At 37.3% G+C, this 27,641-nt stretch overlaps 1 protein-coding gene across 1 annotated transcript in view; it reads left to right on the forward strand.

Annotated features, from left to right (window-relative positions):
- The window catches only part of CNTN1 (contactin 1), a 93,837-nt gene that overhangs the window by 17,529 nt on the left and 48,667 nt on the right, over positions 1 to 27,641 (forward strand). The window contains exons 3-13 of the mRNA XM_059816123.1: positions 3,022 to 3,194; positions 7,594 to 7,689; positions 8,723 to 8,929; positions 10,203 to 10,299; positions 10,453 to 10,634; positions 11,821 to 11,945; positions 13,888 to 14,005; positions 15,617 to 15,767; positions 16,257 to 16,384; positions 18,991 to 19,166; positions 19,973 to 19,990. Of these exons, the coding sequence (XP_059672106.1) occupies positions 3,022 to 3,194; positions 7,594 to 7,689; positions 8,723 to 8,929; positions 10,203 to 10,299; positions 10,453 to 10,634; positions 11,821 to 11,945; positions 13,888 to 14,005; positions 15,617 to 15,767; positions 16,257 to 16,384; positions 18,991 to 19,166; positions 19,973 to 19,990 (1,471 nt within the window). The remainder of the gene's footprint in view (positions 1 to 3,021; positions 3,195 to 7,593; positions 7,690 to 8,722; positions 8,930 to 10,202; positions 10,300 to 10,452; positions 10,635 to 11,820; positions 11,946 to 13,887; positions 14,006 to 15,616; positions 15,768 to 16,256; positions 16,385 to 18,990; positions 19,167 to 19,972; positions 19,991 to 27,641) is intronic.

A 27,641-nucleotide genomic window follows, 5' to 3' on the forward strand; every position in this document is an offset into this window, starting at 1 on the left:
GGTAAAAGCAGTTGAGTCTGCTGGCCCTTCTTTTAAATCTGTTACAATATTGTGGTCAACTATGGTATTCTTCCATCAAAACAGCTTAGCTAGTCTTCATTGCCTTTTTTTTAAATACGCTTACAGGTTGTCTACGTACACAGAACTACCTGTGATTGAAGGATTTGAGGGGAAACTGGAATACCCCTTTTGAATATGATCCCTGGCTCTAGTATCTTTATAAGTTTTTCTACATGACATTTTGCTGTTGCACTTGTTTGCTCTCCCCATGCTTGGAAAGGACTGGAAGTGTGGAGAGATCAGATGCACTTAGATTCAGTACCCTTCTGATATACTCACTCATCTTACTTCCAGTCTGTCCAGAGACTCCCCCACCCTGTCTGCAAGAATATTTAAACATACCATCTATAGAGTCATTACAGGCTCTACATATATTTTAGTGTTCTTCTTTATCTGTCATGGGCTCTGCAAAATCTGAACTAGTAAAGTTGCTCTGGAAGAATTGCCTCACACCTCCAAGAGCTCTTCTATCTGGGAACAGATCTGACAATTACTGCTGATAGCTGATGTGATGATAATTGCAATACAGCATAAGGCTACTTTCCTTATTTGCTGACATCATTATTTTAGTCTACCTCAATACATTGTTCTTCTTAGCCCTCCAACAGTTCATGAGCCAAAATTCTCCTGTTTCAGAGGTGGTAGGTAAGTCCTTCCTGTCACTTTTGTTCTTTCTGACCATTCACCTTCTTAGTCTTCTTTTAGAAGTTCTTTATTTTCACTGTTTTTTAAGCAGTCATCCACTCTCCCTTCTGTATTTGATGATCTTTCACCCTTGCTAGAGTTCAAATACTCATTTGAGTTTCTGGGAATCTATTTTTTTTCCCCAGTCATTGCTGGAGCCTTCAACATTGCTATGAAGGGCAGCATACTTTCATGGGGACAAGATATGATTCCTTTAGTCCCCAGTCCTGTCTGCGAATCATAAACCTCAGATTACTGCTCTGTTTCTCCCAAAATTACCTTTTATGCAAATATACACTGGTGATTACCAGTGACCTTTTTCTGTAGCGCTCCTACCATCTCTAAAGATTTCATAGTTCTATTGTGGTTCTAGCATTTCTAAGGTTTCTTCAAACATCTTCTCTTTCTGTAGGCTCCCTTCAGATACAAGCTCTTGGATTGTTCCTAACTCATCTGTAGGTAGCTTTATATGTATACTCCTGCAGTTTTACATCTCAGCTGGAATAAACTCAGACCAGCCTCGGAAAAAGAGAAGAGAGATAGATAACTACACATTTTACTAATAAACCTTCCCAAGCTTCCAGGCAGTTCATAGGAAAAAAATATGAAGATTTGTTCCCAGCTCTGAAAAGAGACAACTTCTTTTAAATGCAGCGCGTCCTGTTGGGTGTCATGAGGCATCTTACTCTGCTTTTCCATGTATGAGAAACACTATGCATGTGAGAAGTCCAGCTGAACCTGGTGAGAACTGCCCTTGTGAATGAAGTTGCTCACAAACACAGCTTTTGTGGAATGGAGGAGCTGCCATTTAAGAGGCAAGGTTTGAGCAACCAGATCACATGGCTGCTTGATGTGCACTCACTTGAATGTCTTTGTTAAGGTTAATTTTTTATACTGCAGAGTAGCCCTCTTTTATAAGTGAATCTAAATAATACTGTACTCAGAGAAGAAAAAATAATGATTTATCATAGAAATATGATCGTGTTTTGATTTCTGAATTAATAAATTCAGAAGAAAACAATTTTTAATGTGTTTTTTTAATTCTTACGCCTCAGTTACACATTTTGTACAATGTTTTCCTGATATCTTTCATTGCAGCATAAGCTGTCCTCATGACAGTTATTCCTAGGTATTTCTGAACAGGGGATTTATTATTTGTAATACAGACATGTAGTATATCTCACAGGACTGAAGTGATACCTCTAAAATCCTGTAAACCCTAAATGCTTTCTACTGCATCTTGAAAATCCTGCCATTTCATTATTTATTTTTATTTTTTGTTAATACCACTTACTATTATTTCTTTCTATGACAATCGCAATTTCAGCTTCCGAATGAGTATTCTGTATATTTCAGTCCATCTTCAATAAGGAAGGAACACGTAGGGTGTGTGCTTTCATTTTCAAACACTATTGCCTATCTTTACCTTGTGACAAAAGATGATTTACACTGAAAGAATGTTACGATCTTTAAAGGTATTTAAGTTGCATCTTTCCTATTTGCGCTCAGGAAACGTGCAGTTCCTTTCAGAGAAGGTTATGGGCTCCCCCTCGTGGACACACTAATAGATAGAAATATAGATGGAAATCATGAATATTGGTTCCCACTCCTTGTTCTGTAACTTCGTTGAAATCAGTACAAGTCAGTAAGGACCAGACCTGGTCCACCGAGTTCTTCTCATAGTCCCTGAAGTGAAAGTTACAACGACTCAGTGAACTGGCTACGGGGTTTTACAGTAATTAGGTGGGAGTGTCCAGCAATTCTTTTAATGTAGTAAGCAGATCTTAAATCACTGTTTTCACACAGACTTCACTGGCACATTAGGCTTTACGAAACATTTTCACCCCCTACAGCAAGTTTGCAAAAAGCTCTTAAAAATTTCATTAGTCCATACTTCAAAGGTGTAGAGGGAGTATTTTCTTAGCCAATTTGGCCTTAGATAACTATTTGAGGATATGTTTATAATCCCAGTGCTTGATCACTAGCTAGCTCACTCACAGCCAGCTCAAGCATCCTTTACTGCATGGCCAGCAATCAGGTTTTAACCTATGTCACGTCTCTGAGAAGGCTGAAGCAGACTGAGACTGTTATGTTTAAAAGACCTATGGAGTTCAAATCTGTGGCCCTTGCTGAATTAAAACTTAAAACATATATTGAAATATTTTAATAACTTCCTGTATAGTTTATCACAACTTATGAGTTATTTTTCAAATCATAGTTCTTACCAGGTTTGTTTTTTGGGGCCAAATCTTACATCTGGCTTTTCTTTTTTAATAGGTGGAAACTCAACAACTGGGATATTGATTTAACAAAGGATCGCTACAGTATGGTGGGAGGCAGACTTGTTATCAATAATCCAGAGAAATCAAGGGATGCTGGAAAATATGTCTGTGTAGTGTCGAATATCTTTGGAACTGTCAGAAGCAGTGAAGCCACTCTGAGTTTTGGATGTAAGCCGATGTTTACGTCACAACGTAGAAACGTTATGGTTAGCTTGAAATGCCCATTGTTGTACACTGCAGTGTCTTCTGCTAACATGTGCTATAGCTCCATTGTTCTGTAAAAAAAACTTAAGTGCCTTAGTCTGCAGAGATCAACACAAAATAAGTTTGTAAGCATTTTAGATTCTTAGTATTCAGCTGACATGACAACCTTCTCAGGTAATTATTATTAAATTATTAATTGAGGAGACTCGTGGAGCCAGATCTTGAGATAATAATGTCCAGACTCTTCTTAAATCATGCTAGGACCTGATGGGAAATAGTCACAGAAGAAAGATGCATGTGGGGGCATATGGTGGTGAGACACTGCTGCCGTGCAAACACAACTGGAATGCCTTTAGGAGGAAGGCGTGGCACTCGCTAGTAAAGAGTGCTCCCTGACTTCTAGGCTATGATGAAGACCCTGCTGGGGACATTTCTGTCAGCTTCTGACAGTCACAAACTCATCTTGTGAATGTATGCAATGCATGCATATGCACAGACCTGCACTGTCAACAAATACATGCATTGTAAAGAACTGATGTACTACATGAAAAGTAATGTAAAATTTTACCAACTGAAGACAGAGTTTGAGATTTTTATTTTATTTTGCTTTAAGATGCTTTTTTCCCTGGATATATTATTTCATCAGAGGACAAAAAAAGAAATCCACAAAACAAGGAATCCACTCTTATCTGGTGACCATTCACAAAGCCCTGTGTGCCCTTTAATCCTGACATTAAGTGCTTAGTGCCCCTCTTGTCTTTCAGCAGCCTCCATGAGCAGAATTCACTCCTTGCTGTATAAGATCAGAGATGAAGTGAAAAGTTCTGTTTTCTGCTACTGATTATAACACTGTGGAACCACATATCTCAAGAAAACTTAAGAGGCTGTAAAGAGATGATGGATTGCATAATAGTTGATCTAGTCTTCATCTGCATTTTACTTGGTGCATTTTCTAGAATGAAGAGAAGGCCAGGTTGTTATTTCCTTCTAATGGAGATGACATCAAAATTCAGTTTACAGGGTATTTATTTATACCTAAAGCAGACATCAGTGGTGCCAGTCCTGAACAACCGGTAGGATGAAGCTATGACAGTAGCTGTAACTACTTAAAATGAAACCGATGCACATAATAGATGAAAAAAGTAGAATCAAAACAGTCTGAGGCATGTTTTCTGCCTACCAGCTCACAGATTGCATGAGCTGAACATTGATAGTTAGTGTACTCGATAATTATACTGAACAGAACCCTAATATGTAATATTTAACTATCTAAATGAAAATAAGGTAAAAAGCGAGGAATAGAAGTGAAAAGATAGCTGGAAACTGATAAATACTTGTTAAAAAAATGGTACTGTCATTCTTTTTTACACTGTTGTGTTTGCTCCCCTCTCCTTTTATGATCACCTATAAAAACCATTTCCTTCCACAATCACTGTTTCTAAAAAATTGAATATAGAGTTGCTAAAATTAATACAGAAAATGTCTGATCTTTAGCTTGTGCATAAACTGATTGAAAAATGGCAACAACCATTCAGAAGAGTTCAAAAAAATCTTGACCAGCTATACATGAGCAAGCCCTTTTATTTTTGTCTTGCTGTCAAATTTGCTGAAATTATGGAACAAAAGCCACACTGTCTCATGAACTTAATGTCAGTTAATCCATCTGAGAACACTGTCTTTAGTAGAACTGGATCTTTTTAGATCCAGTGCTTTACAACCCATTAAAATCTTTTTTAGCTGTTGCGCACATATTCCTGAGGGAAGGAGTCTTATCCTGCAGGAATATTTAGTGGCTTTTGGGTGTGTGCTGAGCAAAATCAGAAGCTGATAAATTGTTCTATTTGCTGGGAAACAGTGTCAGAACAGTAAAACAGCAATTTCATAGCAGAGGGGCTGCAAGAATGACAAGAGAAATTTCCATACTCACTAGATATTAACTGTATGCTTAGAGGAGTGCAGTGATTATGCTAATTATTTCATTCTGAGCTAAAAATGAATGTCTTCCAATTAAGAGTTCATGGAATCACACTTACTATGATTATTGAGTAATAACCAAGTAGTGCTTATGCAAAGAAGACATCAAGACCCAATCAGAGTACAGAGCATTTCGTAAGTGGGAAGAAGGTATACAACTACATCTCAATAATTGTATGACTTCCCTGCACCTGGCATAGACCATTCTATTTCAGGACTAACATAATGTTTTGCACATACAAATTGCCTGTCCTATCACTTATCTTTAAATTTGTGGTGACTGTCCTAGAGTTTCAAAGATTATTCAAGAACACCGTAAACAAAATGTCTAGACTTAAAATGTAAGCTGGAAATAGCTAAAATAACTTAAAAGGAATGATGGATTTTCTTTTCACCAAACCCTACACTGCCCATATGCAAAGCAGTATCAAATTAACAACAGATTTGTTCCAGTTATTGTTGGGGTTTTTTTATTTCTGTAACAGATTTTAAACACTAATCTGTTCCAGTGAAGGCAGAAATGGATAATAGTGACAAGTTTAAATGATGATCAAGAGGTCTGCAACAAGGGAAATAGATGTTTTCAGGAGAGACCAGTCAGTATTTTGACATAGAAAGTAGTTGTGTAGTTAGGTCCATGCTGACAAATGGAATGGGAATATGTTTGAACCACTGCAGGTATTATATGAATAGAGGTATTCCAATCTATGTGAAGAGCCGACTTGGCTTCGATTACCAAACCTGTCTGGTCAAATAGCTAATTCTTACTGTCAGTCTGGTATACTTAATTTCTTTTCTATCAAAGAATAATATTCCAAATTAATTGGGAGCTGCTTGTGGAGAACTGAATACATTCATTGCACTAAGGCACAGGCTACAATTACTTTAAATAATAATCAGAAGTCCTTAGAATGGCCCATTATAATGCCTACCATGTACTATCTAGTGAAAAGATCCAGTCAGTCACTGGAAAGATCTATATTATCTCCCGGTCTGCAAGAAAGATGAGTATTTCAGAAGTTGGGAGAGATGTCTTTTCCCTAGACACTGACATAACCCTCCTAGAGGCTTTGTTCCATGCATTTGGCAAAGCCGAGTGACATTTTCTTCCTAGATTCTTGTAGTCATTCAGGTCTGACAGCTGTGGCTGGCCTTGGAGGAATCCTTTACCTGTACCATGTTTAGTAAACGTAGCAGTTGTTACAAAGTTAAGGAAATAATTATTTTTAGATAATGCAGAGTGTCTACTGGATCTATCTAACTATACATTGCATTTTACAGTAGTGAATACTCTATTTTCTACTCAATTTCTTTTTGTGTGTAGCTCTGTCCTGATTTTTTCTTTATTGTTTCTGGCTGTATGCTCTGGAACTTAAGTTTCAGGTAGATCTGAGAGCCAGCCTTGGGAATTTAGTAGAACTGGGTAGCTGCCTGCCATTGAAAGAAAGCTGAAGTAATCCGAATGAAATGAGTTTAGGTGGTTTCTATGGTAGAATATTGCATTCAGTGGCACTGCACTTGGCTATTACTGATGTACTGTTTACACCACAGTAGCAGTTAGAGCAGAACTCCAGTCAGGATCTCTACAATCACTGCGCTTGGTGACATGGAGAAGCTTCACAAGAGAGGTTCCCTACCTCAAGATTTTTATAGTTTAATTTCAGACTGGATACACAAAATGAGAGTGAAAAGAATAAGCAAAATGCAATTATTGACCTAGTTGAAGTTACTCATGCAACTGTTGTCTTATCCCTGCAGATACCATTACTGTTCTCCCACAGTCTGTGGGATGATATGTAGCTCCGTGAAGGACTTGTTTCTTCATCCTTTTACAACAGTTCCTTTACCCTGCTGCATGGAAGTTGGTTTAAAGAGGATCAGCTATGGTTTCTCCTGGGATGTGAGCCACTTTTGTCCCAAACCTCTGGCACAAAAGATGTGTCTGAGCTAACTGCTTACCAGTCCTTGGCTGCTGGACTTGTCAGGGAGGACAGCCAGGTCATTTTAAAGAAGCGTCTTTAAGTTACATTAAAGAATTAAACTTGCTTTTTGGCAAAGCCAGTTGAAAAATAACCTAAAATCCTTTTTCTTGCTCTTCCTGGGATTCCTTCTTCAAATGCAGCTCACCTGGCTACTCCTAGGGATAAAATCTGCACCACTTTTTTTTTCTGGCATTTGCGATTATGATAACTAAAATATTGTAAAAAAAATCATTGCACTTGACAAAGTTAAAATGAGCAAAACTGGCATTATGGGTCCACAGGTATCGATCTATCTTCCATATATTGTTGTATTTCCATATTCATCTCTACAGGACTGAAAGTAATAATAAAAAAAAAATATTTTAGTGAAAACCTCAGTTTTCCTTCCCCCCGTTTTTTTAAACTAGATCTGGATCCCTTTCCACCTGAAGAACGCTATGAGGTTAAAGTGCGAGAAGGTGTTGGAGCAGTACTTCTTTGTGAGCCCCCTTACCACTACCCAGGTAATTCAGCTCAAAGTACTTCATTTTCAACTCCTTAAGAGCAGAAGACAAATTAATATTTATTTTTAAGAGTTTCCTTTAAGTTTCCTTAAACAGTAACTTTCATGCACTTGAGAATCACCATTTAGGTTAGGTTTCCATTTTGAATATATGCTTGTGGTTGACCATATGTAAAGGATATTGCTGAAGTTGCAAATAGGTTTTGATACTACAAATAAAATTACTCAGACTAATCTGGATAATAGAGGGGAGGCTTGGCCTGCCATTCGAAAGACCTGAGTACATGTCGCTGTGCCACCCCAGACTTTCTGCTGGCCTTGGACAGGGCCCAGCTTCATTCCACCTAATGAAGTCACCTCAACAGAAATGATCATGGGCTCCTGTTAAAATCATGGAACAGCAGTAGGTACCCCCAGAGGGTCAGAGATGAGGTGATTTATGCTCTGGAAGTGCCTTTTTCTCATCATTAGCTACTGAAGAGCTCTGCAGGGATTATGCCTGTAACCTCAGGCATCTGCAGTTCCTTTGTGAGGGGTGAATTTGGCTGTTAGCATCTCTTTTACCTTGTAAAATGGGATAATGTTTTACTTTTCATACTCTGTGTCTAAGTATTGCAAGGAACTGAAGAACTGAGACATGTTTCTAGTTAATATATTCCAAGGTTTTGTCTAAATCGCAAGACTGGTGAGGGCTTCCCAGTTTTTCAGTTGTGTGAGGTCAAGAACAAGCCGCCCATCTCCTCACACCCCACTCTGGTTCCTGTGGGAAGGCTGTCCCTAAGGGGATCCGTGCGCACTGTAGCCGGGTCCCCAGTAATCTGCAGTCATGGCAGCAGTACCCTGATGTTCAGTGTAGACAGGTATTAGCTGGCTACTGAGACAAGTGTATTCTCTCTCACATAGCAGCCTCTCTCAAAGAAAAGATCTATAAGCTAGAAATCAGTGTAAAGTAACTTATATGCAGACCATATTCCATGTCTTAAGTAGCTGATAGTATTGTTTTTTAATATTGACTAGAAAATGTTTTCCTCTAGATGATCTCAGTTATCGCTGGCTTCTAAATGAGTTTCCGGTATTCATTGCTTTGGACAAACGACGATTTGTGTCACAGACAAATGGCAACCTCTACATTGCAAATGTAGAAGCATCAGATAAGGGCAATTATTCGTGTTTTGCGTCCAGCCCTTCAATAACAAAGAGTGTATTCAGTAAATTTATTCCACTTATTCCACAGTCCGATCGTAAGTATTTATTGGAAATACTATGTTTTTGCAGTGTTCTAACTGTTTGTATTTTAATTTTGCTCATTCATAACTACTTTCAGCTCTGTGAGAATTATATGGCAAGTTATAATGGCTACTGCACAACGTTATTTAGTTTTCCAGATACAGAGGTCCAAATCATTCCCATCCACACTGAAAAATCTGTGAAGGAAATCTCCCCAGATTGATTCACAAATTTCCTTTCATATCATTGAGAACAGAGTTCCCATCCCGAGTCCCCATCTCTTTTACGCGATAAGCCCCGTACTCATACCAAAATCTTTAATATCTTTTCTGGTCTTGGCATTGGTTCAAAGGGGTGTAACTGTAAAGCAGAAACTTCATGTAAAAGTTGATAAACAGATTCAGGAATTATTTTTTTTCCCATGAAAATGGAAAATCCTTTTCCTCTGTTGAAATTTCCTATCCAACAGTGGCTAAAGGGCTTTGTGTTTCATGGCCAATCCCCCAAGACACCTATGCGGCTTTGTGTCATTAGATTATTCTCTGCCATTTCTTCATGAAAACTGCATGTTTTCCAAATGGTAACCAAGTTCCCTTTTGCCACTTCAGTCTGTCCGTCACTAGAGTCTCATAAACTTACTATCTGGACTTCAGTGCCCCTTTTATCTGTCAAATTTCCCATATTACAGTGAAGAACTGTGATTGAATTTGGGTAATTACAAATCAGTGATCTTTGTCCAAATTTTTCATGGCCAATATTCACACTGAGATCTTCATCTAGAAGAACTGCAAGAGGAGTCCTACAGGGATCACCAGTAGGTAGATTTGATTACATTTGCATCCCTGTGCCCTCCTTAAGCTGTAGATTTGCTGGCTCTAGCTCCTTCATACCCTTACTAAGATAATATTGAGCTTAAATTCACAATAATTCAAAATATTTCATCCAGTAAAAGAATCTGTGGAAACAGAGACTCAGGCTTTTGTCTATCCACACAGAGTACATCATCACACTTCAAATGCAAGTAAATAAGTTTATGTTAAAGCATTGTGCTGTAAAAAATGTTAGGCATTACTGTCCAGAGAAAGATAACTACTTGCTGAGTAAAACAATTCTGCCTTACCATTAAAAGTTCAGTTCTGAATCAGACTTCATGGATGGCCAGGCTATTTATTCACTGTAAAGAATTTTGTCTGGAATCTTGAGAACAGTTTTCTTGAATTTTGGAAGTTTTAATAGCTGTATTCATTTCTGCCATGCCTTTTCTGAGATTCTCTTTATTCACGTTAGGTGCAAAAGTATATCCTGCTGATATCAAGGTGAAGTTCAAGGACACGTATGCTCTCCTGGGGCAAAATGTGACGCTGGAGTGTTTTGCTCTTGGGAAGTAAGTATGTTTTAAAGTTATTGTAGAGCACTATTTGCTTTCATATTCCAGGGAATGAAAATACATGTTTCACCATCAAATACTTTTTGTAGTCTGCAATTTAACAGCCAGTTCTTGAACATGCTGATTTTTACTTTACTGTACCTTTTCAAGTCCGGTTCCTGAACTCAGATGGAGTAAATACCTTGAACCCATGCCAGCCACTGCTGAGATAAGCATGTCTGGTGCAGTTCTTAAGATCTTCAATATTCAATATGAAGATGAAGGACTTTATGAGTGTGAAGCTGAAAACTATAAAGGAAAAGATAAACATCAAGCAAGAGTTTATGTACAAGGTAGGTAGAACAATTTTGTTCTTCATGATCTCTGGTGCTTTTACTTATGTTGGAAGTATCTATCTGTGTTCTCACGCTTGATGTCAGTGCTGACTCATTGCATCATCCTGACACACTGCTGTTCAAGTTAATAGAGCAAAATGAAAACTCGTGCACTGAATGCCAGGCATAACATATGTGTATTAATTGAACAGCTACTCAATTTGTCTGATTATGATAGCTGTATATACACCTTGACAGCAATGTCTGTTAGTGTTAATATAATTATGCATAATGGAAATTAAATACATTTAGAGTACTTGAAGTGAAAGAACAGCCAGGAAGAAAAAAAGACCATTAGATTTGTTATGCTTTCTTGTTTCCTCATTTTGTTTGTCATTTCTGACTGTCTTAGCTCTCTTACTAGCTACAGTCAGTTCCTTTATTCCTTCAGCCTCTGTCCCTTCCCCTCATGCATTTGGTTAAATGAGGGAACCAAAAATTGTTTCTTACTGCTCACAGTGGAATCATCCCAAGTAACCTGACTCCTTGACTGAGACTTATGCCACAAAACTGTGACATGAAAAGATCATACATAATATCTGAATTACGTTCAGAAGATTTCTGTCTCTTTTCACTGACTGTACACAACATTTCCTGAGTTAAGATCCTCAGTCAAGTGCTTGAACTTCAGTGGGATAAATTCAAAATTGGTGTGGGAAGGTTGTTACTGGTTGTTGTAGGTAAAGCTAATAAATAGATTTGTTTGCTTAGTAAAAGCTGGGATGTTTTCAATATTAATTTCTTAAATATCTCCTCTGGACCAAAAGAATATTCTTCTTGGAGACCCTTTCAGTACTTAGATGATTTTGCACAATTTCATGTAATTTAGCTATCATTTTATGGCGTTACTGAATAATTTCCACAGGTCAGTGTAAGCAGTAACTTCTTATATCTTTGGACATTCGTGAAGCATTATTTCAATTCCGTATTTTCTTCTCATAAAAAATAGTTTGAAGTTATGTGGTCTATGTGGTAAGACAAAAATATCTTCATTCTTTCTTGTGCTGGTGTGATGCTGAGTTATCATCATTACTTTCTGTGGCCTCTGAAGTATGATGGAAAACGCAGTTGAATTAATAGATTGTAATGCTAACTAAGTATGTATCTGCTATATTTACAAGGCATCACTTTTTTCATTCTTCAGCCTCTCCTGAGTGGGTAGAACATATCAATGACACAGAGAAGGATATAGGCAGCGACCTATACTGGCCTTGTGTAGCTACAGGCAAGCCTATTCCAACAATCAGATGGTTGAAGAATGGTGCCTCGGTAAGTATATTGCCATAGTTAACGCAGGATTGATTGGTTACATGATGGAAATTATTTTTTGAAGTATGCGTTATTAAAAGGTTAAAAGAAAATTAATGATAATGATACAAATATTTTCTGATTCTACTGGCATTAGGGATTAAAATCTATTTTTTAAAGTTTTATCTCAATCTTCTCTTCATTTTTAAAATGCATTTCTTCAGGCTCTTTAATATTCAGCTCTGAGTTATGAATTTGCCTTTTTACCACATGTTTGAGAGGTGGATATCCCTTTTTCTCCAGGCCTTTGTAAGTCAATGCTATGTTCTTCTCCCTGGATAAAAAATGTCTATCAATCAGCTTCTCTCTAAAAATAATCCTTTTTAACACATTAAACATGAGTGTGTCTAAAAATGTAAGAAAAAATGGAGTCAGTATAGATGAGAGAAGAAAGAATAATTTTTAAATGATCAGTGGTGTTCCTATATCATGTACTTTTTCATATTTTTTCTAGCCACAGAATATTGCCAAATTCCATTGTTTTAGGTGATGTGACGTTTAAATTAGTACCATTTGATAATTTAAGTTCATTGCCTTGAGTATTTTGTTTAAACGAAGTAGATTTTCTGTCCAGGCATTTCAGCAATGTATTTAACGTCCATTGCTTATACTGTATGATGATCCATTAAAGAACAAAGAGAATAGAAGAGGGCACAATGTAACACTGCATCTGATGAGCTGTGGTGACACTGATTTTGGCAAGCAAACAAAAAAAGACAATGAGGCAGCATTGTTTTGGCTGTGTATCCTAAGAAAAATGTGGGGGGTTGGAGTGAGAGCAGGGATATCACCATCTGCCATATGGAGATGGCTTAAACCAGAAAAAACAGTGCTGTTTTCTAGCTTCTGTAGTTATTATAAACAAGTAATTTAGCAAGTGAGTTGCTTGATAGTCCCCACTGAACTTGGCAAATGGATTGCAGAAAGCAGTGTGTTATTCTCCAGTAGTACACCAGAAGATTATGCTGTGTGTTAATATTATGAGATGATTTCCAAATGGAAAATAGCAAAAATATTTGAATTGCCTTGAGAATATAGCTTTTTTCTAAATCAGGTAATTTTTAATGAGGTATTTCACTTAGCATAAAACAAAGATTTCTCATAGAAAATCTGATTTAAATGTTTTTCAGTAAAACAGTACAGGAAATATGAATCCTTTAATCTATTCTTTTTTCAGATAAATAGTGTTCTTTTAATCTCCCACTACTCCGTGCACTCCAGTTGACTCATACAAAGTTTAAAGCTTTTCCGCTTCATTTTCACGAGAAAATAGAATTTGTTAACATGATCCTTCAAAAACCGATTGACATCTATTTGTAATTTACAAAATATCTCACCACACTTTGTGCATTTTTATACAGTTTTTTAGAAATAGATCAAGTACTTCATTCTGATTTACTGAATTTTCTTTTTATATTAAAACAAAGTAATAGAAAATAGTTTATACTATCTCCTAGAAGAATCTTCTGAAAAATACCTCATTGCGACTTGCTTTAACCTTTTACTATTGTAAAACAATGTACATACAATATAACATACTGAACACTGAGCATGGTGAAACAAAGCTTACGTGCATAAAATGAATTTACTTTCTTGTTTCTTATTTCTGAATCAGTACTGTTTGCATTGGTATGGTAACAGTGGACTGAAGAATAGATATGTCTAGTGCCACTCAGCTACGAATTTTCCAGAAAAGTTTCGACACTGAATCTTTCTTAAAAAAATGTGAACACATTGTCACAAAGACTGAAATGTAACATGGATAAAATAAAATCTCATTGGTTCCTGAATGTTGTGTGAGGGACTTTCTTCTGAACACTTGTCACTAAAAAAAATATTAAGAATTCTTCAGCATACATAGTCTATATGAATATCTTGTTGTTTTATTGATTCTGTGTTTTAGTTCCGGAAAGGTGAACTAAGAATGCAAAGTCTGAGCTTTGACGATGCCGGCATGTACCAATGTATAGCAGAAAACGCGCATGGAATTATTTATGCAAATGCTGAACTGAAGATTGTGGGTCAGTGGGATTATTTGCTCTACTTACTATTTCAGGTTTGAGTAAGATAGCAGTCATATTTGCAAGCATTGTTTGGTAACAGATACCTGTGAGGATAAAGCTAAGAACGCTCACTGAATCTAGGTGAGGTGGGGTTTATTAGAGCTCCCTGGCTGGGTTTTGGCAACAACTTGACGAATCAAGTTACTAATCTATGGGGAATGTTTGCTGTATTATTTTTGATGTTTGCTTGCTGCTGTTACCCCTCAGAGGAACTGGTAGCACAGAAATTATACGAAGCATGTAGAGTTGCTGTCTACCCTCTCAAGCTTGCGAAACTGGTTGAGGAATGTTTTCTTTTTTGCTGACCTATGCTCACTCTTCTGTGGGGCAAAATCTGCTTATTTAGAAACCATGTTGTCAGTCACCAGGCCTTTGAAGCTTTTCTTCACTCTCCCCTTTGCTTTTGCCTTCAACCCATTCAGACCAGCTGCAATGTTTGTGTGCAATATAGCTGTCCCATTTGATGGCTGGATATAGATAGTAATCCTTTGTGTTTTCCTAAGGAGCATCCTGTTGAAAGTTTGCCTTTCAGATCCAGAGTGCTCAGGCTTAAAACAATTTCTGACATTTTTACTGATGTCATTAGAGCAGGCGTACTGGCTGCACGACATGGCTTTCCGAGGAGATTTCCTGGCAGTAGTTACCCAGGGTTCTCTCCATCTCACACTTGCCTTCAGACTTTCCCAAAAGCTAAACCATTCTTGACTTCCCCAACCCATTACACCAGAATACTTCGTCCTTCACTGTTCTTCCATTACTATGTACTCACTACCAGCTTGGATTACACAGAAACGAGCACTTTTTGCATGCACGTTTTCAAAATGCTGTGTTGGTAAGATGTGGGTGTTTATCAGAGTTTTTCTCTGTACTGCTGTAATTAACTGATAGGCCTGTTTCCTCAAGCTGTGCACCCACTTGACGGCATGATTAACAATGATGGTATGCCAAGATGCAAAATAATTAAAAGCATTTTTTCTTTTATTTGGTTACAAATAAAGAGAAAATTAGTAAGCAAAGGTCTGACCTCAGATACATAAGTGTGATGCATGCTACAGTCATGTCTCATTACTCTTGTTCATCTGAGAGTGCACCTAAGGCCAGTCGGCCAAACAGAAAACTACAAGCTTGAAGTTGCTAGAGAGGGGTAACAACCACTGAAAAGTAAACCCTACTATTATTTGAAAGTATGATTGAGTGAGCACATTTTTACAGAAGTTGGGCTCTAGGAATATAAATTTTTTTAGGACTGATCAAAAGGCCTTTGAAAGGGAGGAACTTTCTATTGATTTCTGGGGACTTTGATCTTGTTAGATTAAATTTAGATGGAGGTTCAGAAATCAACAGAAAGAAACCTCTGGTGTAACAGAGCATAGAACTATGGAATGATTTTTTCTGTTTCTTTTAGGTCACCATCTACTTCTCACCACGTGTCTGTATCATTAATACTTTTCTCATGGGTCTGAATAATGGACACTTGTATACAATTCAATAGTTCTGTCATGTTGCAAACAAATTGTATTCTGCAGAAAAATCACTAACAGCGGTACTTGTGTTAATTTTTGCTTTCAGCTTCACCTCCTACTTTTGAACTGAACCCTATGAAGAAGAAAATCCTAGCAGCTAAAGGGGGCCGTGTAATCATTGAATGCAAGCCTAAAGCTGCTCCTAAGCCAAAATTCTCATGGAGCAAAGGAACGGAATTGCTTGTAAATGGGAGCCGGTTAGTATTGACTGTTAGTGGACACCGTGAATCTTAAAAATTCTGCCTTATGTTTCTAGTTATCCTGTAGGCTATTTCTCACTTCTGCAGATTTCAGGGGCAGGAGAGTGTGTAATTTCAGGAAAATTATATACCAAAATGTTACTAGCAGTGTGGCTCCAAATAGCTAGCAGGGTATCCAACTTTAACCAGTCTGTTTGGTGCTCTTCACATTTCAGAATTTAATTGGATCATAAAACTGTAAGAAAAATACTTGAATTACTAGAAACAAATAAAAGTACACTTTCCTGTTCCAGCAATGTGAGGCATCTAATCATGCCACAGTCTATTTAAATACTTTTTACTATAGGAGTGTTATGAAGTAGTTAGATGTTATCTTCCAAGAAATGTTTGTGGTTTGTCCTTTCACTTACTACAATTCTACTGAAAGTATTGCTTTCTAATATAAAAACCTAATTTCTCTTCCTATATTTTTTGTACTTTCAATAGCATACGTATCTGGGATGACGGGAGCCTGGAAATTATCAATATCACAAAGCTGGATGAAGGTCGCTACACCTGTTTTGCAGAAAATAATCGAGGAAAAGCTAATAGCACTGGTGTTCTAGAAATGACAGGTAAACCTCGAAATTGCATTGGTTTGTTTCAGATAGAATCCCTTAATTCAAAATCACTAATTTTTGTTCCACCATTGCACTACTTCTGCAAGCCATTTTGTATCTTTTATCTTTAATTTAATTGCTCATTAAACAATGAATTGATGCTTTTAAAGTGTATTGCTCAGTAAAAACCAGGTATGTTTGCACCAGTTCTGAGACTGTATCTCAATTTACAGAGTTGATATTTCCATAAGAGATTATTAAACCTGATCCATTGAGTTCATGCATTTTAATGCATTCATTCAGTTTGGTAGCTTAGCACTCAGGCTAAGGTATGATTCTGGGGCCACGATTCAAACAGACAAATGGGACTCTTACTGACCTTCCTTATTTTTTCTTTTCTCTTTTTTTTGGTGGGGTAAGCAAGTTTGAGAGAGCATTGCAATTAAAGAAACATGCATTCAATTTGTAAGATGGAGCATATAGCCATATGATTGCAGTACTAAATTCCCTTCCTTTATGGGTATTAGTATTTACTGATTGAGTACTGATAGCCTTAATTGTGTATTTTAAGTCTGATATCAAATACATAAATAGTTGTAGAATACAGACAGGAAAGATGACATTCATAAACACCTATGTCTATCAGGTATCACTGATAGTAGAGGAGTTATTTATCAAATACATTTTTTTAATATCTGTTCCGGAAATCATGCTGGATGTGACAGCTCCATGCCACAATATTGATGTACTAATGTAAGAATTAATGATCATCAGATCATATGAAAGCATTTTTCTGGCTGTTTTATACCAAATTTATTGTACCAAATGAATTGTAAGACTTTATTTTGGTTAATCAGATTTGTTTAATGTTTGCAGTTACTTTTTATCATCTTCTGCAGTTTTATATGTCTTAATATTACCCTCAGGCATATCATTATTTTGAAAGGTTATGTAAATAAATATCCAACCCCTTAATAGTTATAATACCTTATAAAATCAGGAAGAATGTTTGCATGCTAATTCACACAGTGAAACGCTTAAACCATATGTTTATAAACCTTATAAACTAGGTGTAAAGAATTTTAAAATTCTGGAGGATTCTGCTCTGATTCATCTAAAAAGGAAAACCAAAAGACTAAGACATCTCCTTTGCAACACAGCGGAAACAGAAGGGTCAGATAACATATTTCAAAATTATTTTCACATTGTGGACAATGATGAGGGTTGGTGAAGAATGCTTTGCAAATTCCCAAGCACACTGTGTGGCCCATAAAACTTCTCAGACACTGCACTTGACTACAGGAAGTTAAAAAGTTAAATCTGAAGCTGACAGGCACTGCGAAGTCTGCTGGTTTTTCCCACACGCTGTTTGTTCACTGCCACTGGATCACTCTTCCAGCAATTTCTTAGACTGGTAGAGTATTTTATGTAAACATTTAGAAAATCACTGATAGTAGAACCAAATGCTGAAAGTACAGGCACAATGCTGGAATGGAGCAGGTATCCTAAACAGGTGTCTATAGCTAGGACATTAGAGATCAGATGTTAACAGGTTGCTCCGATGCTCTATGAGATACTCCATTCTGCAAAAGCCAGTAGTTTTGCCAGTCTCATAGTCTCAGGATTAAGCAGGTTTTAGATTACTGGAGTAGGATCTGAGGGAAGGTTGATCTCCAAGGCAGATGGACAAGAAATGTTGGCTTTATTAAGGATTTTTTGCTGCTCTGTGTATGGTGGGGTGTTGTGTGTTCCTTGGAGCATGCTCAAACCTAGGGCTTAATTAGTAGCAATAGCTCTTTTCTTATGGCTATTGTCTTCCATGTTTTGGTACCCTACTCCCACTTTCATATTGGTGGGAAAGATGTTATATGTCATGGCATGAGGAAGATATTCTGTGGCTTTTTTTTTTATGATAATATTTGAAAAAAAAAGAACAGGTCTCAGTGATCCAGTGAGTCCCTTCCAGAACAATGTTGCTAATTTTCCATATAAGTTTGATTCATGTACCAAGATCTCTAGCAAGTATCATGAGATGTCTGCCTTTTTTTGTTTCTGTAATAATTAGCTTTCTTCCTTTTGTTGTATTATTTTCTCTTCCTTTCCACATGTAGCTGTTTGCATAGTTTGTTATGCATCCATTATATTGTTACTCAGTAGATAAATTAAGATCTTAGTCCCTGCAATGCTCTAATGGAAATCTGACTCAGCCTGACAACTAAGTAGAACTTTCTATTCGTTAAAGAGACAGGTTTTAAAACATAAGAAATATTACAATTAAAACAAGAAATGCAACACAAGTCACATAAGATTCATCATCTGCTTCTTTCTACCTGAGGTGTAGTCAATGAATAAAAATAGCTTTACATAGTCAGTAATGTGATTCAGAAACTGAAACACAGCCATTTACAAAGGGCAGTGAAATAGAAGTTAGGCATTTCAGTTGTAAAATGTTTCCTTTGTTCTCTTCAGTTTAGTCTTTTGAAATGTAGCTGCATGAATAACATGTAAACTAGAGTTTGAGGGAGCAGTTTAATGTATAATCAAACAGTTATGGAGCTGAGCTTACATTTGGATAAACATTTATTTACTGGAATTTTCCGTGTTTGCTCTTAACTTCACAGAAGCGACAAGGATTACTTTAGCTCCATTGAATGTTGATGTCACCGTTGGAGAGAATGCTACCATGCAATGCATTGCATCCCATGATCCCACATTAGACCTGACATTTATATGGTCTCTAAATGGCTTTGTAATAGATTTTGAGAAAGAGCATGAACATTATGAAAGGAATGTTATGGTAAGATACTACAGATCCTTATTTATTATGTGAAAGCCTAGTTTTCTTTATTGTGAATAGCTGTCTTTTCTGTTTTACTTTTTCTATTCTATTGGTTCAGGTCTAGAAAAATGCAGTAGGCTAAGAACATAAAATAAAATTACAGACATGTAGACACTTGCAGGTAGATACCTGAAATCAGATATCTAAATGGACGTAAGTATTTTGGTACCTCACTTAAGTCCCACTCTGATTAATAGTGAATATAGCTGGTAAGTAGGTAACCTGGTCATAAACAGGGTTCAAATTATCTCGAAAAAGTGTACATATGCATTGACTTTTACTTACCCATGTTTTTCTCATCAACATTTCTGCAGTTTGGCTCAAGACCAGGCCCGATGGTGGGTAGGAGTCAAACAGTCTGTAAACACTGAGCAAGAAGAGTTTGTGTGAAGGCTAAACAAGTTAATACAAAGACACTCATTTTGGCACATAGAAAGAGGAATCATAGATCTTTTGTGTTTGTATGTATGGTTATCTTTTTACAGTTTTCTATCAGGCTTATTCAAAATTAATACCTTGAGTAGAAATCCCTTCTGGTTATGTCTAATCACATGCTAATTTACCTAATACTCAACAACCTCAGAGTGGTTGCCCACATGTGTATATGTTTATTCTGTTGGTTTGGGTTTAAATGATACAAAAAGATCTTCAAATTTAGATACCTTTTTTTTTGTGCTCCTAAGAGGAAATGTGGATGTGGAGAGAAAAGTTTGCTAATGGTGCCTGTAGTATCCATGAACGCCGGGGGCCATGTTCAGTTTCAGCTCCGTGTTCAAAATGACGTACCGTGTAACAGTGCCTCCTGCAGAGTCTTTCTCTTAGGCTGGCAAGATTATTTGATTTTCCATGGACCAATAGACTCTTTTTCTCTCTTTTTTTTCAATGTCTGTTTATCTCCGTGTGAGAAGATGTTTCAAGCATAACTATTCCAGTCTGATTTGGAACAAACCAGTCCTTTGAGGAGTCAGAGTTGACTCAGCCTGCTCATTTGCTGAGTTGTAAACGTCCCTAAGAAGTCACACTGCTCTCGTTCAGTGAGAGAACTAGTCCTTGTCCAGCAAGCCAGTAGAACTATGCTAAGATCAGCTGAAAAACATTGAAACCCAAAGACACAAAGCCCTTTCTGCAATAAACCTCCCAAAAGTCTATGTCCAAACTTCGTAGCAGGGTACTACGCAGTTTGCAGTGTATTTTGTGTTGCCTCAGGAATTACAAAATGTGTAGATCTACACTGGTACACTAGCATCATTCAGAACATTTCCTGCATGTGGCTATTAAGCCACACTTTTGATAGGTTTATATTTACACTTTGGTACTAATCAGTGCATAGGAGTACCTTGAAAAAGCTTTAATCGCCTCCTAATGGCATTAGTTTGTCCTTAGCTAAAGGCTGGACTGAGTCTGTGTATCAGTCAAAACAAGAGCTTAAAGAGTAAAGCCCCATTAAATGTATTCCTTGTAAAAGTGTAAATAAAATCACTCTGTTTTTGTCAAATTTTACTTAGTTGATTGCTTTTAGCTACCTGACAGAAGTCACACAAAGAAATTGTGTTCCATGAAACCGAAGATCAGGCTGAAATTGTTGATGAATCAGTGATTTTGGTGTGGAAGGAAGGTAAAAATGCCTTTACCAGAGGACTTTGTAATGCAAGACCATGTAATGCAAGAGAAAGGAACCTGAACTTTCTCCATCTGTTGGTCATACGTTGAACAAAATTTTTTATATCATTGACATACACTTTTGGGTTTTCCTCTTAATAATGAAAACAGAAGGAAATTAGGTATTTTTTTTTTAGGGGAAATTAATTCTGAAATGTAATCCAAATTTTAGGGCACTTTCTAGCCAAGCACTTCAAGTGGACAACTCTGGGGCCAAATAAGGGCCTCAGCAAGTGTGTAAGGTGTAATTCTCTGTGAAGATTGACTTAGTATTTAGGTTCCCAGCCACCTGTTTCATCCTCCAGATAGCCAGTGGTCCTGGATCTCCTGATCCCAAATTCTGATTAACTCTACAATATTTTAGACACTTTAGTAAAGTGCTTGATTTTAAAAACAAAATAACCTAGCTTTGCTAGAGTAGCTGGGTCTCTACAGACCTTCTATGGTCTGCAGAGAGAAAGAAAGAGGCCGTTCACTTCATGTGGCTGTTGAATCTTGTGCTGGAAGATTTCTTCTTTCAATAGATTATAGAGATGGATACTCCGTAGGATGCAGAAGTAGCTGAAGAGTGACTAACTCTTAATTCACTTAGACAGTTAAAGTAGGTTAGATCCAAACATCAGTTAATTTATTTGTCAGTGTGTAACTCTGTCTTCCTGAAGGATATTTCTTGATTTGTTGTGTCCTTTTTGCACTTGATCAATACTGGTAGAAATTATTTTAGCAGGGGCAGCTTCTTGTTTTGTATTCCTACGCCTTATTTCTGGGCTTTTAAATGCAAAGCAAGTGCAGATAATCTCTGTTCCTCTACCAAGAGCAGCTCAGTCTTCACCACTCAGGACAGAAGGGACAGTAGGATTGCGTTTGAAGTCTGGAATTGTGATTTGTGGTTACTCGTCGATTCAGCACCAAAGTAATAATAAATGCAGAATTTTTAACAAATTCAACTAATCCAGATTACATAGGATGTAAGTAAGAGGAATATGCAGTTTCAGTATGTCTGTTTAATTCATATATTATCGTATTCTTATATTAAGGGGTTTTTTCTTTCCTGTGTGAGCAAAGGGATTTTCTCCTGCCTACCGCTTCCATCTCTGGCAGTTCTCAGCTCAAGTCACTGGGTGGCAGGTTTGGTCATGCTTTCTCGGATGCAAACGGGTGAGCTGTTGTGCATTTGACAACAGCAGCCCTAACTGCTGGGCTTTAAGCAGTGGAGTCCCATGCTGCCACCCAGCCCTTCACAAACATAAAAGAAAAAATATTCCATCATGAATATTAAATTACTATCAAAAGTAGGTTTGTCAGTGCTGTTTTGATTTCCTATGACAGTGATATTTAAAATGAAAAATAGATATATTAATTGGTTAGCTTTTGAAGAGTTAAATGGAGTCTTTGAAATCTTACTATTAAATTGATTGCTTTTGACTTTATGTATGGTTGTTCCCCTGATTATTTGATTGAGGAACTAAACATTAACACATCCTTTCAAGTCCCATAGAGATATAGCACTTCAAATAATCTAGAAAATTCTAATGTTCAGTCATTTGTTATTTATGGATCTGTTTTTCTCATGTATACTTAAAGATTGAAAAGCTTACTTTTAATATATATTTTTAAAAAATACACTATCCAAGTAAGTATATTCTTTTACGTTTATTACAAAAAATTCTCTTTAATATGTGAAGGTGTGTTACTAGTTTATTTATACTTTTGGAGCCACACTAGTCCATTGGTATGGGTAGTCAGGAAGAGGAACTCCATAATTTAACTGATTCAAGTCAGAAACTTGTACATACACTTAGGAAGATGAACCTGAAACCCTGATATTTTTCTCACCATTTTATCTTTACTAAGTTAAATTACATTTCCGTACAAGTGTTCAGGAACTTGGCCTGCTTGCAAATAACTCACGTTTTCTCATATTAGCAGTGAGATTATCAAAAGAACATAAGGAAAAACTGTATTTGGGTACCTGAGACCCTTTCACACCTACCAAAATGCAGGTCTGTATCACCCTGTCATGTAATATCTGGATCATTTAAAGTACCTTGCTGAAGTGGTTTGTAAGTTCTGTTCTTGGCATCTAGTGTGTTTTTTACATCCCACAGGAGGTACTATCCTTATTTTTACATCAGATAGCTTCAAGGCTTCGTGTTGCTTTGTGATTCATAATTTTTCAATGGAGCCTCATTCCAGACGTTGAGTTCCCCTCTCCTCTGCAAAAAATAAAGCCAGCAAAAAACAGAATTCCAAAATGGTAGGTGCAAAATTGGAGTGACCAAGACTATTTATAAGAGAAACTTGCAGTTTGTTGCTTTATTTTTTTTAAGATGAACTATATTTTTTTAAACTGTGAGAATTTGGGGATTCTCTTAAAATTTTTTGCATGTCAAAGATTCTTGGTTTCTATTCTTTGGTACTTGAGTTTTATTATGAAATTTACATCTTGCATTTAAAAAGCATTGAAAAGTAGAAAGCAATCGTTCTGTTCCTATTGTAAAAGGAGAAGAATCAAAGATGCGTGCCCTCAAACCCTCTGCTGATCTTCTCAGTGATAGGACTAAGACGATGAATGGTTTGAGGCATCTGACATATGAGGAGAGCCCAAGGGAGCTGGGATTATTTAGCCTCCAAAAGAGAAAGCTCAGGAGGATCTTGTCAACATGTATAAATACCTGGTGAGAGGGAACTAAGGAAGATAGAGCCAGACTCCTCTCATTAGCACTCAGTGAGTGGACAAGAGGTGATGTGCAGCAACTGAAACACAGGAAATTCCTGTTAAACATAAGGAAGACTTTTTCATTGTGAAGGTAGTCAGACATTGGAACAGGTTGCCTAGAGAGGCTATGGAGTCTCCATCCATCAGTTATTCAAATTATTTGGACTGAAGAAGGCCCTGAGCAACCCGTTCCAGTCAACTCTGCTTTGAGCAGGGAGATTGGACAGGACACATCCAGAGATCCTTTCTGACTTCAACTATTGTGCAATTCTGTGATGTTTTAATATAGTTGTGTAAAAAAATATAGTTAAATGAAGTGTATCAAAGATGGTATTGAGTGTTGAAAGCAGATGGTAGCAGTATTTTGCTCAGCCAATACATTTATATGCTGGTGCACGGTTATTTGTCTGATGGGATATCAGCACCTTTCACCACAAGCAGAAGCTTTGGTGTTTGAAATAAGGAGTTAAGGTATTGGACCAAAGCTTGGTACCAGCAAGAATGAGGTCATTTTAGAAAGTGTATCGTGGAACTTTATGCTTTGTTCTTTCTAATTTCCATCAGAATAGGAATTTTAACACTCTGAGAACTGGCAAATCATTTCATTTTAACGTTTAGGAATTATTTACCTTACCAGCAGCTTTAATGATGGAATTTTGGTACTGAATTGGTAGGGAATTTTTTCCTGGGGAGTTCACAGGCCAAGAAAAGTGTCTTACTGATGCTGGGCATTGCGTAGCATTGCACCCAACTAAAAAACTCTCACAAAATAAGGAGCATTGTTCAAGACGGTGCTGACACACCTCATTGTCATGACTACTGCTAAGCAGGAATGAAGACGTGCTGAAGCCACAGTGTGCTTTCCAGTGTTCGTAGGTTCGGGGATGTGGCACAAAGGCAACCAAACCTGTTCAGCATAGAACTTGCAGGGCTCGTATCTCAGACTCTATTCAGCTTTGAAGTCGCTTCTGAATCTAAGTTGTCTGTGTATAACTTGTTCTGGTGTCCCTGCAACCATCACACAGTTAACCTTCAATAGTGTGGACTTCACTGTATTCTCAAAAGCTTTTTTATCCTTATACAAATGTTATTCATCTTACTTTATCCCTCTCCAAAATACAGAAAGCTTTGCAGTCTTCTAGGACCACGTTCATGATATTCTGGAGATGTGTGGCCAGACAGTTACTTTACATTGAAGTAAATCACACATGGAAAGGCCTGTTTCTTTGCTTTGACTGTAAAATGTGGTTAGTTCAGATACCAATATCCATGCTACAGATGTCTAAAATAGGTGAGATGAATTCTAGATTGGAGACAGCATTTGCCAAAAAAGTGAAGTTCTCTAAAACAGATGTTTTTGTAAACCACAGAGAATAAGTTGGACTATAAAAATCCTATTAGAGGAGTATAACTTAATACCTACTTGGTTTTTGTAAATTATTATGATTTGCAGTTCATTGGCTGGACATGGTAGACAAAGGTATTTTACTGCATGCTCCTGCTTCAGCATATTATCTAGTAGACACTCAGTGTTATTGTATAAATCTCTCCTTGCACATTCCACAGTTTTCTGAAGCAGAAAAGATACAAAGATTTTAATTTTAATTTTTCTTCACTGCTTCCCCTGGTAATCCTTTTTGCAGAGTGTGGAGTCTAGCTCCAGCTATATGACAGGAAATCCATAGAAAGTTCAGGAGGAGTACTGAAGACTTAGAGAAAAATGTTTGGATAGAAAAGCTCAGTTACCCACTGATGGGGAAGAAGAGGCTGTGTGTGGATTGGGAAGAAGAGGCTGTGTATGGATTGGAACAAAACCTGGGAGACAGTGTCATAGTGAGCTCATTCAGTACAATTTGTTGACTATATTGAGGGGGCAGGTGATTGTTCATGAAGCATAGCCAACTAAATCAGCTGAGCTACTGCTTTTTCTGAAAAAGAGTCGCAGGACTCTCCAAAGGCACTGTCTCAATACATTGCTTTCAGTGCCTTGATGTATTAGGGAGATGTTTTAGACATGAGTGAGTTGGAAGACAATATTTTGGCTAGGTTTGGGGTAAAATTTAGATGCTAGGGCCTAATAGTACCATAGTGAGCATGGAATGAGATGGATGGAGTCAGTGGTTAAGAGCAAGGAGGGGAAGGAAAGCAGAAGACATAGTGCTGAGGGTGAAGCCAACAAGCAGTTAGCTCTGACAGAAGCCTTTGAGGAAACCTATTATTAATCCACAGTGCTATTTCCAGCACAAAGAAATGTAGTCTGTTTAGAGGATCAAAATATTCCAACTTCTGTGCTAGAATTAAAAAAAATACACTACAAAATCATAGAATCATAGAATGACAGAATCATAGAACCGTTTAGGTTGGAAAAGACCTTTAAGATCATCAAGTCCAACCATAAACCTAACCCTGCTAAGTCCACCACTAAACCATGTCCCTACGTTCCTCATCCACACGTCTTTTAAAAACCTCCAGGGATGGTGACTCAACCACTCAAATCAGTTGAGTCTAACTTTATGTGCTCGTGAGACTTCACAAACTACCAAAATCCATGTACCATCCCTAGTTAGGTAGCAGGAGCTGAGAAAGCCAGGTGTGAGCACTACTCAGGGAAATGTAGTTTGCAGTGTATTGTGAATTTTTGTCATCAGCTGTCAAGTTGTAAGCCGTGAGTATAAGTGAACAAGTACCTAGGTTTTTTCTGCTGTTGGAAATGAAATAACAGGGCATATTACCACAGGGATGCTGTCATAAAGCACAGTGTCCTCAGGCATTCTCAGTGGTATGCCGAATGGGGAAGAATAATATATTTGTTGGAAATATTTCCCAGTCCACATTTCAGGGGTAGAATTAGCACTGTACTTCCTTTACATATAAATATAGTTCGCTGAAGGAAGAGATTCTTCAGTGGGAATGACTCTGTCATCATTATCCTGCTGGGTTTTTTATTTACCCGTAACTTTCATGCCAGCCATGGCTTATAAAATAAAGTGAGATAAGCTCTCCTGTGAATAGGACCGAGAAAATAGAGCTGCACTGGTGGTGTTGTCCCCATGTCATCTCTGATCTCAGTATCAGGAAAACAGCTATAATCACATTTACATTAACATTCGTCAACAGCTGTTGGATTATCTGTTCTACTTGTATCTACCACATAGCAGATCCTCTACTGGCAGGAACAAAACAATTCAGGTGAAGTCACTTAGAGTTAATCATTTTAGGTACAGGTAATAGAAAAAGATGTTTTAAATTATTGTTAGCTTTGGAAAAGCTGATCTCATCACCAAGAGTCCCATCTCTTCCACATTACTTCTTATCAATTCTCTCATCATCTTACCTCCACTGTGTATTAAACACCTCTGAAGCTTAGATGTCTAGTTTTCAAACCTGAATTTAAAAAAAAAAAGGCACTGTTTCTGCTTACCAGGTTCTATTTCTGCCAAGTTAGTTTTATTATTACGAAGGGCTTGTTAGCTTCATACTAACATAAGTTCCTTCATTGTCTCTGAGGTCCCAACAGAAGCGGACACTGCTTTCAGTCAAAAGACTAGATTCCTGTAAATGATTTTTGATCACACCGGGGCAAGTTCTGATGGCCAGTGCACTAATGTAGTGCACTGGCAAAGGTGATAGTCAAAAGAGAACCGTGAATCTCAGAAATAGGTCATATGATGCTATTTTTGACATCACTATTAAAGCATAAATATAGGGCTCATATGATGAAAGTCTTTGCTTGAAACTTGGTAAATAACTGAGTGGTGAACCACAGATACCCTTGGAACATCCCTGAGTACTGCTATCATTCTTTCCAGTCTGTGATTCAGTTTTCTCTGAGTTAAGGAAGGCATTTTTAAACTTAGCCAAGTTGAGGTTTTTGAATGAAAACATACAGTGCATTCATATCTAATTTGTGGACAGAATTTGCTGATGCCCATGCTCTTTATTTGCTTTGTAAGCTCTTCTTTTACCACCAAGAACTTAGTCTTCTTCTGAGGTATGGAAAGCTTCATCACCAACTGCATAAAACCTTGCTCCACAAGAGCTTCTGAACCAACAAG

Source organism: Gavia stellata, chromosome 4, assembly GCF_030936135.1.
Source record: "Gavia stellata isolate bGavSte3 chromosome 4, bGavSte3.hap2, whole genome shotgun sequence".
NCBI classification, from domain to species: Eukaryota; Metazoa; Chordata; class Aves; order Gaviiformes; family Gaviidae; genus Gavia; species Gavia stellata.